This window comes from Numenius arquata, chromosome 2, assembly GCF_964106895.1.
Source record: "Numenius arquata chromosome 2, bNumArq3.hap1.1, whole genome shotgun sequence".
Lineage (NCBI taxonomy): Eukaryota > Metazoa > Chordata > Aves > Charadriiformes > Scolopacidae > Numenius > Numenius arquata.
Genome location: NC_133577.1, coordinates 48690935 through 48705731, shown reverse-complemented (window position 1 = coordinate 48705731; position 14797 = coordinate 48690935). Strand labels below are relative to the sequence as shown.

General features: G+C 38.5%; 1 protein-coding gene across 1 annotated transcript in view; it reads left to right on the top strand.

Annotated features, from left to right (window-relative positions):
* LCLAT1 (lysocardiolipin acyltransferase 1) overlaps window positions 1–14797 on the top strand; it is a 119733-nt gene that overhangs the window by 46464 nt on the left and 58472 nt on the right. Inside the window, exon 5 of the mRNA XM_074168625.1 lies at window positions 11874–12020. Within this exon, the coding sequence (XP_074024726.1) occupies window positions 11874–12020 (147 nt within the window). The remainder of the gene's footprint in view (window positions 1–11873; window positions 12021–14797) is intronic.

The following is a 14797-nucleotide window of genomic DNA, read 5'->3' as shown; positions in this document are numbered from 1 at the left end:
GAGTAACCTTATTTATGGTTCCCTTTTGTCAGGCCATTTATCTGAACAGATAGTTTTGGCAGGATTCCATACGGAGGAACTCTCATACTCTTGCACTGTTACTGCATTCACTTGCTGGGCCTTTAGTCCTCTTAAGTAAGAGCTGCAACTGGGTAGCATACTTTTTTCCCTAGCAGTCAAACATTAAGGTCAGTTTTACATGACAAAAGACATCTCTTTTAATGTTACAGGAAATGAGAAAATACGTATTTAGATAAAAGTTTGATCTTCCTTAATACAGCAGAGATGTTTTGAAATCTTGGAATCGGCTCCAACTGCAACTTTTAAAGCAATGATGGAAGATGGAATCAGAAGTATGGTCTGAAAGACTCATAGGCTTATCTCTTCAAAAGTAGCATATATATATATATATATATATATATATATGGGGTTTTTTTGGTAACAAAACTTTTGTACATATGCTTGTTAATGCCTTTAATAAAATTGGAAGGTCAGCTCCATGAGCTTGGATGCCATGTTATGCTTGGCAAGATTTGGTTCTTGAAAGTGTCAGGAATTATTTAGAGGTTGATTTTTTTTTTTTTTAATTTTTTTTTTTTTTTTTTCCCCCAGTTCTCAGTTCTGTGCATAAACTGAGCACATCTAATAGATTTGATGAGTAGGCTCAGGCAGATGGAGCTGTGGCAGGTCAGTGTTATCAGACCATGATGGTAGCTTAAGCTGCTAATGAAATTCTGGGCTCTTACTCTACTTTGTGGGCAGTGACGGTAGAGGTGGCTCAGGCAGACATTTAAGCCTCTTGTTTGTGTTACAGGATGACAATTTCTGGCAGTAGATTGGGTGCTGGTTCTCTAATGTTATAAACCACCATTTATATTGTATATCCTTAAGTAGCCTCCACAATATACAGGCTTTGCCTACTTGGGTTGCAATGTTGTGAATTTTAGCTTATTTTTTAGTAGACTGTTAATGATGTATTATTAGTCACAGGAGAGAAATCCAGATAAACTACGTCCTTCACTCAAGCCAGAATGCCAGAATTTGATAGTCTAAAATAATAAATGTTCAGCTTCTATTCTACCATAGCATTTCTGAAATGACGCCTTAGAAATACATGTCTCGGTGTTCAGTCACCCTGTGTTTGGGTGGCAGATTCTTGCAAAAATGAAGTATTCTGTATAGCTATATGATTAAGGGACACTTGAAAGGGGAGACCCTTGGATGAAATTAAGACTGACAGAGGAAGATTTCATCATGGATCTGTATGAAGTTTGGTGGGGCAGTGATAGAACAGAAAGTGGTGTCCAAAGGGAACAACCCTGAATCTTGTTAGTAAAAGTAGAATTTCCCCTACTTATCTCTGATGGCCCTGCTGTGTTACGTGCCAGACTTTTAATAGGTGTTTGTCAGTTTTTGGCTTTGTTTTTCTTAAATTGTGTCCAGTGGTTTCATGTGAAAGTTTTGTTTATTTTATGAGCTTGTAAAGGCAGGAAGATAACTTAGAAATCAACGAAACAGTTTCAATGCACCGCAGCTACAGTTGATGCTTCAGATATTGGTCATTTAAGTTGCAATATTTGTGGAAATTAAACCAGCTACTTTCATCATGTCTTTCATCCTTTTATTTATCTATATGATTAGTTGTATATAGTCAAAAGTTATTATAGAAGTATTGATATATTGGCTAAATGTAACTTCTGAAACTTCTAATAAATCTTTACCTAATGGTAATGTTGCTTTGAGTTTGAGAAATATTTGAATGAATGCACTATATTGTTTTCAGCGCAATTTTTTCAGGTCTTTCAGAGGATTTTTTTTTTTTACAAGCGTTTCATTTAAAATCATGTGTAAGATACAGTTCGTAATGCAACCCTTTAATTTCCATGTTCCTGAAAATCTTGTGAATACTAAGCACCTTTGCTGTTACAAGTAACTATCCCAGTTGGGTGTAAAAATAGGCCTATGAGAGATTATGCTGATCCAAGTGGTATATTTGGTGGGTGAAGGGCAAAGCTTGGGATGCAAATAGAATCAGAGTCCTTGTTGCCCCCTTTGTAGGTTAAAAGTATAGTTATCAGATTTAATGAGTATGTATTACAAGTCGGCAGTAATTTTCTAGTTAATTATAATTAAAATCAGAGGAGTCAGTATTTCAAGCAGAAGCATTGAGTCACTTAGCTAGTTCTTAAGTTATTAATTCTTTGCATTCCAATGTATGAAAAAACTTTAAATTGATTAAAGGTGAGCCTTAAGAAAAAGAAGCCCAAAGAAAAACAGATGGTCCTTTCTTCCTGGAACCATAGCTTTGGCTTGATAAATGGTGCGCAATAAAGTTTTCAAAAAAAAAAAAAGTATTACATTTCAGTAATCTCAATTTCAGAAACATTTTTGCAGCGTTTCAGTACAACTTGCCAAAGTCGGCGTCTCGGGGGAGCACAGCTCGGCTCTTAGCTGTTGCTGCAGTTTCTCATCTGACATCACCAGAAACTCCTGACACATTCTGCAGTGTCAGTTTTCAAGGAGAATTTCTAATGGCATCGACAGTTTCCTGCGTAATCTGACAAAACAGGACTTCTCTACAGTACTTGTGATAGATATGTACCATTTATATTCTCACCTGTTCTTAATTAATAAGGAATAACATCGGAAGTGATGCAGATGATGATGCAGTTGTGTTCAGCACACGCTGTGGAATACATTCTGTTTGAGTAGGTACCAGGAAACATATATCGTAGCGTCAGATGACCAGATAACCACTAGATGTTAGTGGTATCCTTTTAATTTTTTTATCTTAATAGTTGCATTTGTAAAAGTCTTGTTGTGATATGACCAGGAAGACTTCACTGGAAATAGAGTTGTATTTTAATGATGGAAAATTCGCATGTATTTGTTGTTTTAAATAGGATTTTAATTATTGGTGGGCTTGCAGTGGTATTTGGATTTAGTGGTTAAAAGTGCCTCGACATCTACATGAAAAATAAATTAGAATTTGGCTTTAAGTAGAGGACTCTCAGAGAAATTGATGGAAAATGTGAGAGGGTAACCAAAGGGGTTAGTGTTGGTGCATGGCTGCTATGTGAGATAATATACACCCTGGTTTTGCTTAATGCAAGATGGAAAAGATAAATAATACCATAATTCAGTGTTCCCATGTAAAGTTTGCAGGTGCTGCAGGAACCATTGATGGACGTATCTTGAAGACTTCCCTTTTTTAAGAGGGCTAACTGAGACTGCTAAAGCAGGGAATTACAGCTGGAGCGGACTGGGGCAGGAACAGGTTAGGAAAGGACAAGGTGATAAAGGAAAAAGGAGAGTGAGCAAAGCAGGGACACCTGGAGTAGTCAGGAGCAGAGATAACTAGATAAATCTGTCCAGAACTTCATCTTGGGATTCGAGTTATTCTGTGGCTAGCATTGTTCTTGAAGAGACTGCAAGATGTAGGAGCTCTTTAGTTGTTTTTCACTCGTCCGGTCACTCATGTGCTGCAGCTCTCGAAGGCTCAAAGTCAGGTTTGGTTCTTGGTGTGTTAAGTGCCAGGGAAAAATAAAAAAATAAAGGAGTTGTGCTCTTTCAGCGCTGGGTTTAGCCCCACCAATCTTTTCCTGCACGTCACTTGATCCATTATAGCTGTCCGTGTGTGCGAGCTTTGCCTGAAGCCAATTCAAAGTAATTTGAGTCATCTTAGTTTTCAATGAAGCGGGGCAAAACAACTCAAATTATCCTGCCTTTGCCACGGGCTGAGGGCATGCACACCGACAGCGATGATGGATCAGCTACCATGAAGTAAAATATTGGTGTAGCTAAGCCTAGAAAATTTGAGCACTTAACTCAATTGGAGTATAGTTAAAGCAGGACGCTGCGGGGAATCTGGATGCCTTTATATCAGCATGAAAGTGTTTGTGCTGCCCCTTCCGAGGGCAGAGATATAAATACTTCAGCAGAAGGTGTCTGTCTTCGGGTTATAGCTGGATTTGCATCCAAATTCTTATCAATAGAGCTTATTAGTTTAAAATATTAGAAGTGTAACTGACTGAACTTTCTGCAATAGCTTATGCCTCAAGTATCTTTGTTATGTTAAAATAGACTGAAACGAGAGTTTTGAGGAGCTGTGACATTTTGTGTTGTAGCAATTCAATTATGAGCTGCCAGACTTAATTACCTTACAGTTGTTACCCTACGTGATTTTTAAAGTAGCAGTTGAAAAGTAGGCTCTCTAATGGAAAGTACAGTTGTTATTCTACCAGTTGTTCACAGTCAAGACAGATAAGCAGGATTCTCTTGAAGAAGTTTTAAGTCTGAGGGAAGGATTATACTTCGAAGCAAAAATGCAGCTTAATTTGCCAGTAACTCTACATGTGTTTTTTTGTGGGAAAGAAAAGGTTTAGGTGCCAGTTTCTCAGCTTGGCTCTTATCTTTGATGATCCAGGAAAGACATAATAGGAATATTTTTCAGATGAATACCACAGAAATTCTCTCAACATTGTCAGGAAAAAAAAAAAATTAGCCTGACTTCTATTAAAATTTTTCTTATTCTTTCTATACAATAAGGGCTCCTGTTTCTGTCTGCCCCCTTTGCCTCTCCAAAATGCACATCGAAAGAGTGAGATCAGGTGCTGACCTTTCTCTTCTCCCCATTTTATAAACAACAAGTGATGAAGAGAAGTGCTTATTTTGTCCAAGCTCACAGACCAAATAACAGCGGGATTAAGACAGCGTGTTTTCCTGGTTTACCTTCCATTGCCATTATCAGTGGGTTATGCAGCATCTTGTACAGATCAGCTCATCAGTGACTTAGCTGAGTTACTTCTGTGGTCCTCCCGTAAGGAGATGGAGCATCTGAAGAGGATGCTGGCCTATGGGAGAGGGATGGAATCGGAAAATCTCTCACTGTTTCTGACTTGCAGTAGAGGTGACACATCCGTGGGAGAGACTCGAATTGGTAGGGCCTGTTTGTTCTTCCCCATGATAGAACAGCCAGAGGTTGTTTCCTTTCTGCCTTTGGAGATTCTGGAATGACATGGGCCTTTTCTCCAGATATGTATTGGGCAAGAGTCATCTTTTTAAATACTTAGGTTTTCATGCTATGTTTCACTGTAGTGATGTATTTTTAAAATGCATTAGAAAAAGCAACTTCCCAGCCATCCTAGAGGTTCAAGCCTTTGCTTTAGTTTGTTTTAGTACTGAGCGATGTTATGTTATTCTGATTTTACACAGTACATCAAATCAAATTTGAAGTCTTACTTTAAAATGGATATTGTAACTGAATAGGTTTAATGTTCCTTAATGGCATTTATAGCATTTTAGTGGAAAGATTTTGTGTAAGTAGCATTAATACAATGGTAGAGTTAGTCATCTGATTGCCCATATTCTATAAAAATGCTGTAATTTAGGAAATAGAATGAATAGTTGAGAATGAAGTGTCCAAATGGCATCTTTCTGATCCATTATTAAGGGATTGACTATTGAAAGAATACTTCCCAAGAGCATGGTATACCTCTGTCTAGGTGCTTTATATACATATATATCCTGCTACTACTGTAATGATTTTTCACTATGTACTTTCACACTTTTGTTAGTATGTGTATTTTGGCTGACAGATACCAGTTCTTCAATGGAATATCCTTTCTAGAAGTTTTCACAGTTAAATTTTCACAGCTAAGACACAAGCCACTGTATCTGGCTAGCTTTTTGATAACATTCTTATTGTCCTGACAAGTAAATCTTGTACTGTAAACATCGCTTGAATAAGCTTCTAATTGTATTATAAATAAACAATAAGCTAAAGCAGGTTTCTACTGGCACATATTGTATTTGACGACAAGAGAATGAAGCAGGGCAAAGGAAGTACAGAAAGTGTTATTATTTGAATAGGATTTAAATATAAAATTTAGAATATTTTAGTACTGAAACAAATGCATGAGAACTATGGGGAAATCAAAGGTAAAATTGATCAGAGCAAAACCAGAATATGTTTTCAGTTACCTTAAAACTCTGTGTTTCTAACATTGCTGTTTGTTCGCTTAAGTTGTTTTAGTAATAGAAAAAGGTTTAGGCTTCACATACATTGGAAGAGATGATATTCTGTCCAAGTAAAAAGTAAGCATATACGTGTATGAAAGATATAGTCTGAAGATAAAATGAACAGGGCCATAAAAATAATTTAAAAACAGATTTAGATTAAAGTAATGTTCAGAGTCTGATAGGACAAGGCAATATCAAAAGCATACTGGTGTTTAAATAGATGCCTTACAAAATAAATTGAATCAAATGAATAAATAGACTGAATCAAATGTTTCACTATAAGATTAGAAGTGCTACTGTGAATCTATATTTGTGAATTTTATCTCTTAGCTAGTTTTGTAATTTGCTCAATTCACCAAATCAGATGGTAGTTGTTCAATTCATTATGCTCCTATTAACTACATTATTGGAAACGAGCATGGTTAAAAAAACACTTGCCAGGAGCAGAGACTGTGCATTACAAGAGTATTTCAAGAAGCGTTTCTTTCTTTATTTTCCTAGTTTCTGCTCTTAAACCATTACATTAAATTAAAAAAAAAATCTTTTAATTTTTAGTTTGCTGTGGGTTATTAGACATAAAACTGTCGAGAAAAAAAACGTAAAATGGCTGTTTCTAATTGGATTTGCAGAAATCTGTTTAGTAGTCTATACCGATGAAAACTTAACTTTGTATACATAGTGCCTTTAAGCCCTGGCTTCCTGTGTGATTTTCTGTGTGCTAACATCTTTTTAATACCCACCCATCTTTAAAATAAGGAACGTTCAGAATTGCGTGGTTATTGCCTTGTGGATATTTTCTGCAGCAAAACACTTGGAATAACAAACCGTTAATGGACCCAATTATTTGTATACAGTAGGATCACGCGCTTCCGAGTAATTTACCTCATTAAGCCTCAACGTCTGGTTCACTGTTGCCTCCAAAGCCCTGATCAGGACCAGATCCCTGCTGAATCCAAGCACACTAAATAATGCTTTTATTTTTGACCAAGACAATTTTTGATAGAAAAAACCCACTAAATTAATGCAGTGGAAGAAAAGAGGGAAGGTGAATGAATATAATAAGGAAATCCCATAGTTAGGCCTTCTATCTTCCTACTTGTTTCTATAGTTTTGAAACACTGATTTGTTTGTGCGGGGTTTATTACCTGTTCTGTTGCATTGCTATAGGAAATACACAAATACTGTTTTCTTGATGCATGTTTGCTTTCATTATCAGCCATGATATTCCTCCTACAGAGACATGATACTTTGGGGGATATCTAATTTCTGAGATCCTTGTGGAAATGTACATAAATTCTGATAGAAAACCAAACAAAGCCCTTTTTTTGCACAGCTCACCTCTTTCTCTCTTTTGTTCCTTCCCACCTCCATCTCTATTATCTCCTTACTCCCAAATTACCTTTGCAATGAAAACACACTTAAGAAATTTCAGCTTCAAGGGTTATTTTATTTTAAGGATTTTGGTGTGAGGAAAATAGAAGTGCAGAAAATAGATTTTAAAAAGCTTTATACTGGCAACTAGCATTTTTAATACAGTGCTGCAAATTCTAAACCTGCGTAAGCTATAATTTGCTTTATCCCCAAAGCAGTAAGGAAATTCTTATGTACAGCACATTTCTGTAGTTCAATAGCAGGCTCTCCTTTTTATGTAATTTTTTTCTGTGTAGAATTATGTCCTGATAAAGCCTTATTGACGTGGGGAATACATACCATTAATGTGTATGTGTTACTTGAGATTTGAAGCTGCCTTTTTTTCTTTTTTCAGCTCCAAAAAGTTGATTCAAAGGTCGGTGTGTGTAGCTACTCCACCTGGTAGGCTTTTGCACTGCTGTTTTGCAGTTTTGAACAAGAACTGGGCAGCATGGTGGTTTTTGTATACTTTTCCAGGCAATGTTAATTCTCAGAAATGTCATCTATTACAAGAAGACTGTTTTAGCAAAGGAGTGGAATTGCACTGTTAGGATTTCTTTAGCTTCGCTGTTTCTCCGCCATGTTTTTATAACTGATGATTTCTCAAGAATCTGCAAATCGAAAGACAACTATTTTTCCTCAGTTGAGTAAATGCTGCCTTTGCTGGGAAAATTCCTGCTGCCTGGGAGCTTTTATATGACCAAAAAGGTTGTACATAAGAGCAAAATATAAGTATTTGGACAATACCTTGACCTAAACTTAATTATTAACTTAACAGTGTGTCTCACTGCAGGCTGCGCATGAGAAGGTACTTCCTTCTGCTGCTTATTGACAAATCTTGCTGATGAGCAAACCCTTATATTTTGCCGGTTGCTTTACTGATTTCCTCTTGTTTCCCTTGTTACTGAATTCCTCTGTGCATTCCCATTCGGATCCCACTTTGTGCCTTGGACTTGTTACGTGTTGTTTTTCCAGAGGCCAGTGCGGACACACTGTGGGATGGAAATCAGAGCAAGAGCTGCTTTTCCGTTGCCGAAAGGCATGTGTCTGCCAGCCTGCACTGGGTTTCCTCTCCTGCTGGAGTCTGGTGGGACAGTGAGACACATAAACAGCAGCCGTTCCTCCCCATCACTGCACGGACCAGGGTTTTCATTCAGGGCAATAATTCATGTTTTTGTGGCCTTTCACTGGAGGTCTTAAAGCTGAGCCAATGTAGAAGATTCTTCCGTTTTCCTAGAGGGTAAAATGGTTTGGTGCACTGTGCTGTGCTGGGGTAAGTGTGGAGGAAAACCTGGGTCCTTTACCATTATTCATCTGACTGTTGGATAATCTGTTCTTATTTGAACAGTCAGGACTGTTTTATCTAATTAGGTATACACTTAAAGATGGAAATATTCTTCCAGAACACTGGGTATTATCTATTGGAAAGGTTGGAAGATCAAACCTGTTGTTCAGTTTAAAAACTGGATGCCTCCCAGCTCCCTTCTCTCTCTTTCTTTCTTCCTCCTCCCTGACACCCCACTGTCATTACGTTACTGCCTCTGTTTAATTTTTCATAGCCTGTATGTAACACCACCGCTTCGGACAGGAATGAGGAACTACTGCAGTATATCCTTTGCAGTTTAGTCAATTAGAATGTGAGTCACCCAAACAGCAGCTTTCTTAGTAGCTGAAGGTGATTGGAATTTGACGTTCACAGTGCTGTTAAAGAATGATTGCTAGAAAAAGTTTATATGCAAGTTTCCATATAATTTAAAGCCTTGTGCTGCACGAGGAAAGGTAGGGCAGAGGGTGGGATCTGGCAGGGAGGTTTTTTTCTGTGCTTCCTCCGTGTTATGGACCAAAATTACTCTTCCCAAGGAGCTGCTGATCTGGGAAAGTATCAGCAGGCTTCCCAAGTGAGCAGTTATTTTGCTTCTTGTTTCCCTTCTTTCCGCCTACAGACTCTGCTGCAGTGAGAACACAAGGGCTGAATAATTTAGGCCTGACGTGTGATACCACACAATAAAATGGTTTAGCACAGTAAAGGTTTTGCATAAACTAATTTAGGCATAGCATCTAGGGTACATAAAATATACAGAAGGTCTGGGCTGAGAGGTAAGAATGACTGGAAAACACCAAAACCACAGCACAACTTTCCTAATACCTGTGTTTTTTCCCACTCTGTCCCGTGGAGCATCTACATTCTCAGAGTTGTATATGGTACAAGGCATCTCTGTTTCTGCTTAGAGGGCTTTTTACCTTCGCTGTGTCCATTTTTATGGATTGGATTTCAGGTGAGGTATCAGAGAATCATAGTATTTCTCAAGTTGGAAGGGACCCATAAGGATCATCAAATCCAACTCCCTGCTCCTCACAGGACTACCTAAAACTAGGCCATATGATCAAGAGCATTGTCCAGATGTTCCTTGAACTGTGACAGGCTTGGTGGTGTGACCACTTCCCTGGGGAGCCTGTTTCAGGGACCGAGCACCCTGTCAGTGAAGAACCTTTTCCTGGTGTCCAGGCTGAACTTTCCCTGAGGCAGCTTCATACAATTTCTGTGGATCTTCTAGAGCAAACAAATGCTTTGGCACCACTTGGTATTTGGCAACATTTGGTACGAAAAGATGTCCTCTTTATATAACACAATGACAAATGTGAAAATGAGGCCCTGATTAGTTCAATTTAAAATATTGGTTTTGTACCATTATGGTGAAATGTATTGTAGCAGCAGGAGATGATTAAATGCCACAAGAGAGCATAGTTAAATTACGTAAGTTATTTTTTCAGTTATTTTAAAACTGACCTTTATTTTTTCCTGTAAATAATTTGTTTAAATACAAATAGCCTCTGTTAACAAAGCGGTACTGATACTTCTTGACACTGCAGATGTGGGAACGCGATATGTGCATAGATGCACAAAAAGCGTTGTGGTCAAAGTTTAGTTTTGTTTACGGAGGGTTTTTAACAAGTCCAGGATGCGAAGTTGAAAAGATTTGCTGAGACTGCATTCTGAGCATTTCTTTTCTTGATTCATATAACCACTTCCAGTATTCAGTGATCTGGATATCATTCGTTATCTGGGTATCTGAGACTCATTAAGTGCACATTGCAGAAGGCATGTTAGTTATGCACACTCCATCTGCTTAGTTGGTTGAAAATCAAAAAGTATCTACCCTGTGATACAGGTTACAAATCTTTAACAATACAATTAACATTCCTATCCAAACAGTGGATATTATGCAGCTTAGATAATACCAATACCTTGGTTATCCAGGCTGACTGACTTACAGAAATTGGTGACTTTAATAAGTGATTTTCTAGCGTATCCTTCTTGTAAGATATTGCCACAAAGAGAATAGAAGGGAATCCCTGTAAAGAAGAGCTGGAATAAAGTGCAAGAATAACATGTTCTAAGTCACCAGCAAAGGAAAAACAGACTTTTGAGAACTGGTGGTGAGCAAAGAGGAGAAGGGGAAGCTGGGATGTTTTCTCTTTGATGTGGAGTATTGATCTCTGCAGTTTTTCTGATGAGATACGAGCTGGCCAGGTACAGCGGTAAGGCCACATCATGCTCCTCTGAGCCCCATATAAGAAAGGAGCATCACGGGCACATGGCAGAGCTGGAGCCCTGATTTTTTTGTCTGAACTAGTGGACAGAACTTCTAATGTTATGGGATATATTGTATACTAATTATGCCAAAAAACCCAATAATGTTTATTGAAGATTAAAGGTGTGTGACCCCTGAGCTGCAGGCTCAGCAGTGGCTTCATTATTTAACTGAATTAAATTGTCAGTTTGATGTCAGGCTGTAAATCTTCACAGTTGTCTTGTGGATGAATACAAACAAAGAGATATACATATTTTTTTTTCTATAAGCAAATGTAAAGAACAACTTTGTATTTTCTTCTACTAGTAATGAACATTAAAAGAAGGTGTATGTAATAAAGCCCTCAAAGCAGTATTTTCTACACAATGCACGTTGTTAATATGCCCTACTAAGGGCAGCTATGTCTATATAATGCAGCTTTCTTAGATCCTGCAGTGCATTGCTGAGATGTTTGTCTGTAAGGGCAGTGCCTTCCCTTGAGCAAATCAGTGTTGCAGTGATTAAAGCTATTACAGTGAGGGCCATGGTTTTAAATACTTCACCTCATGACAGCATTGACCCTATTCGGGAAAGCTCTTCTAACTCTGGTTTTGAAAAACTGTAGCCATTCCAAATTTATTTAGATTTATTCACTTAGATTACGCATTCTTTTGCTTCCTATCCAAAACTCCTTTTACGAGGTAACTAAATGCTCTTAATCAGAGGTGAAGACAGGCAGGCAGTAAATAAAATGCTGTGTCTAACACAATTCACAAAATATTTTGGAATAAGAGACACTGTGGAAGCATCAGAGTGAAATGTTACTAAAGGTGTTTGTGTTTTTTTTTTTTTAAAAAAAAAAACCTCTAGGCTGGGCGATGCAGGTTGCTGCCTTTGTTTTCATTCAAAGAAGGTGGGAAGATGACAAGAGCCACTTTGAAAAAATGCTGGATTATTTCTGTGACATTCATGAACCACTACAACTCCTTATCTTTCCAGAAGGAACTGATCTCACAGGTAGGCTGCATTTGTCATCTTCTCATGGAATGTTCAACGTGGAAATTCTGTGTTGTTTATGGAAATGGTTTAAAAAAGTTCAAGGCAGGAGCAAGAGTAGGTTCTTACGGACAGTAGAAGTTATAGTTAATGATCATACATGCTAATTCCTTTGAGAGGCACAAACGTAGTTCCGCTGAGAGGCTTTGCCAGTCTTCCTGAAATAACAGTTACATTTCAAAGCGTCTAGTGCTTGAAATGACTTATATTGGTCAGTAGGTATGTACATTGCATTACCAAAAGAAGGTTTCAAGACCAGGATGACCATGAGCCAGCAATGTGCCCTTGTGACCAAGAAGGCCAGTGGCATCCTGGGGTGCATCAAGAAGAGTGTGTCCAGCATCCAGCACGTCGAGGGAGGTTATCCTGCCTCTCTGCTCTGCTCTGGTGAGGCCTTATCTGGAGTACTGTGTCCAGTTCTGGGCTCCCCAGTTCAAGAAGGACAGGGAACTGCTGGAGAGGGTGCAGCAGAGGACTACAAAGATTATTAGGGGCCTAGAGCATCTTTCTTATGAGGAGAGGCTGAGAGACTTAGGTCTTTTTAGTCTGGAGAAGAGAAGACGGGGGGATCTTATCAACGCCTATAAATACTTAAAGGGTGAGTATCAGAAGGATGGGGCCAGTCTTTTTTCAGTGGTGCCCAGTGACAGGACAAGAGGTAATGGGCACAAACTTGTACATAGGAAGTTCCATCTAAACATGAGGAGGAACTTCTTTCCTTTGAGGGTGGCAGAGCCCTGGAAGAGGCTTCCCAGAGAGGTGGTGGAGTCTCCATCTCTGGAGACATTCAAAACCCACCTGGACATGTTCCTGTGCAACCTGCTCTGGGTGGACCTGCTTTGGCAGGGGATTGGACTAGATGATCTCCAGAGGTCCCTTCCAACCCTATATTGTTCTGTGATTCTGTGACCTGGAATACATCACTTGCATGTTCCCATTTCCCATGTTACTGGGGCAAACAGTAACAAAAAGTCATTTCAGGCCTACGGAGGAGCAATTGAAGACGACAACTAATGATTCGATTAGATTTCTTGCCTAATGTTTTAAGAGGAGAAAATGGCCTAAGGAACAATTATCTCCATGCAAGCAGTCTATATCTGCCTCTGTAAGAAAAATTCTCCCTAAACCAAATGTTGACATTATCATAAGGGTAAATTTAATGAGTTCAATTCTGTTGTATTAATTCCTAATATAATATCTACCTTAGTGCAGGTATTTTATGGCATCGGTAGCAAGCTGCTAACCAGTGTTGAAGACAAGTCAACTGTCAATAAATGAAAACATTGTATGAATGTTCTGTGGTGGTTCATGACTGCAGCATGATTTGATAAGCATCATCTTTAAATAGAAAATCAATTGCAATTAAACTTCTACCTTTTAGTTTCTTTAAAAGATTTTTACTTACTTTCCATTGCAGATATTCTCAAATCATAATTTATTGCAATGCCAGATCAGTAAGTATATACTAGACACAGTATAAAAATAACCAACATCTACCACTATTTTTTTTTTCTGTATTCCTGATATCCCTAAAAATGGGTATGTACAGTGTTCTGATGCTGTCACACTGTAGGGAATTGTCATCACTTGATCAACCTTCCTAAAAGAGGATAAATTCATTGTACGCTCTTGTACGCTCTTGGACTGCTTCATGTTTTATCTCTCGGAATGTTCTGGAGGTGTTCAAGACATACTGGATGGGGCTTTGAGCAACCTGGTCCAGTGGGAGGTGTCCCTGCCCATGGCAGTGGGGTTGGAACTCAGTGATCTTTAAGGTCCCTTCCAACCCGAACCATTCTATGATTCTTTGATTCTTGTTGAGTTACTTATTTTTGTATCTAAAATTAGGAAGAAGGATGGGAAATATCTCACTTTAATTGCTGGAGTTTTTTTCTTTGAATTCATTAGCAACTCTCCCTTCCTAGCTCTGAATTAAGAGATGAAATCTTAATCTTATTCATGGACTTAGGAGACTCCTCCATGGGTCTCTCATACTCTCTTTCTAAACAGGTGGTTCCATCTCAAGATGATTGAAAGAATTGGATTGTTTGTAATTCATTCCATAAATTATGTATACCTTCTAATCTGTCCCACTATTCCTCGGAGACAACAGATTTTAAAGAACTGAGGAAGATTTGTACTGTGGTTTTAAAAAATTAGAGTTACTGAGGACTGAGACAGCCGCAGTGTGTTAACGCTTGTGGTGCGCAGTCCCAAAGGCAGCGGTGGGGATGCTCCCACCTGAATGTGGAATCTCTTCAGGAAGCCCAGCGTTTTCATTAGAATCATAGAATGTGTTGGGTTGGAAGGGACCTTTAAAGGTCATCTAGTCCAACCCCCCTGCAGTAAACAGGGACGTCTTTAACTAGAACAGATTCAACCCTGACCTTGAATGTCTCCAACGATGAGGTCTCCACCACCTTTGTGGGCAACCTGTTCCAGTGTCTCACCAACCTTATTCTGCTGTTGTAACTTAGACTAAATTTAAGTTTATGCTGTTGATACCATCCACTGCGAAACTAACGCAGACAAGATTCTTCTTACTTACTATTAAAAAATTCTAATCTCTAATTACATTTCTGAACACAGATTTTTGACAGATTTTTTTTTTTTTAAGGTATTTCCATCGTTCTGGTTTTCCTTCCTCCTATGTGTGTAACACGTACTCTTCAACTTTGTAGTGTCAAGTGGATACCCACACAAACTGCGCTTTTCTTCTCCAGTCAGTTTAAGCCACT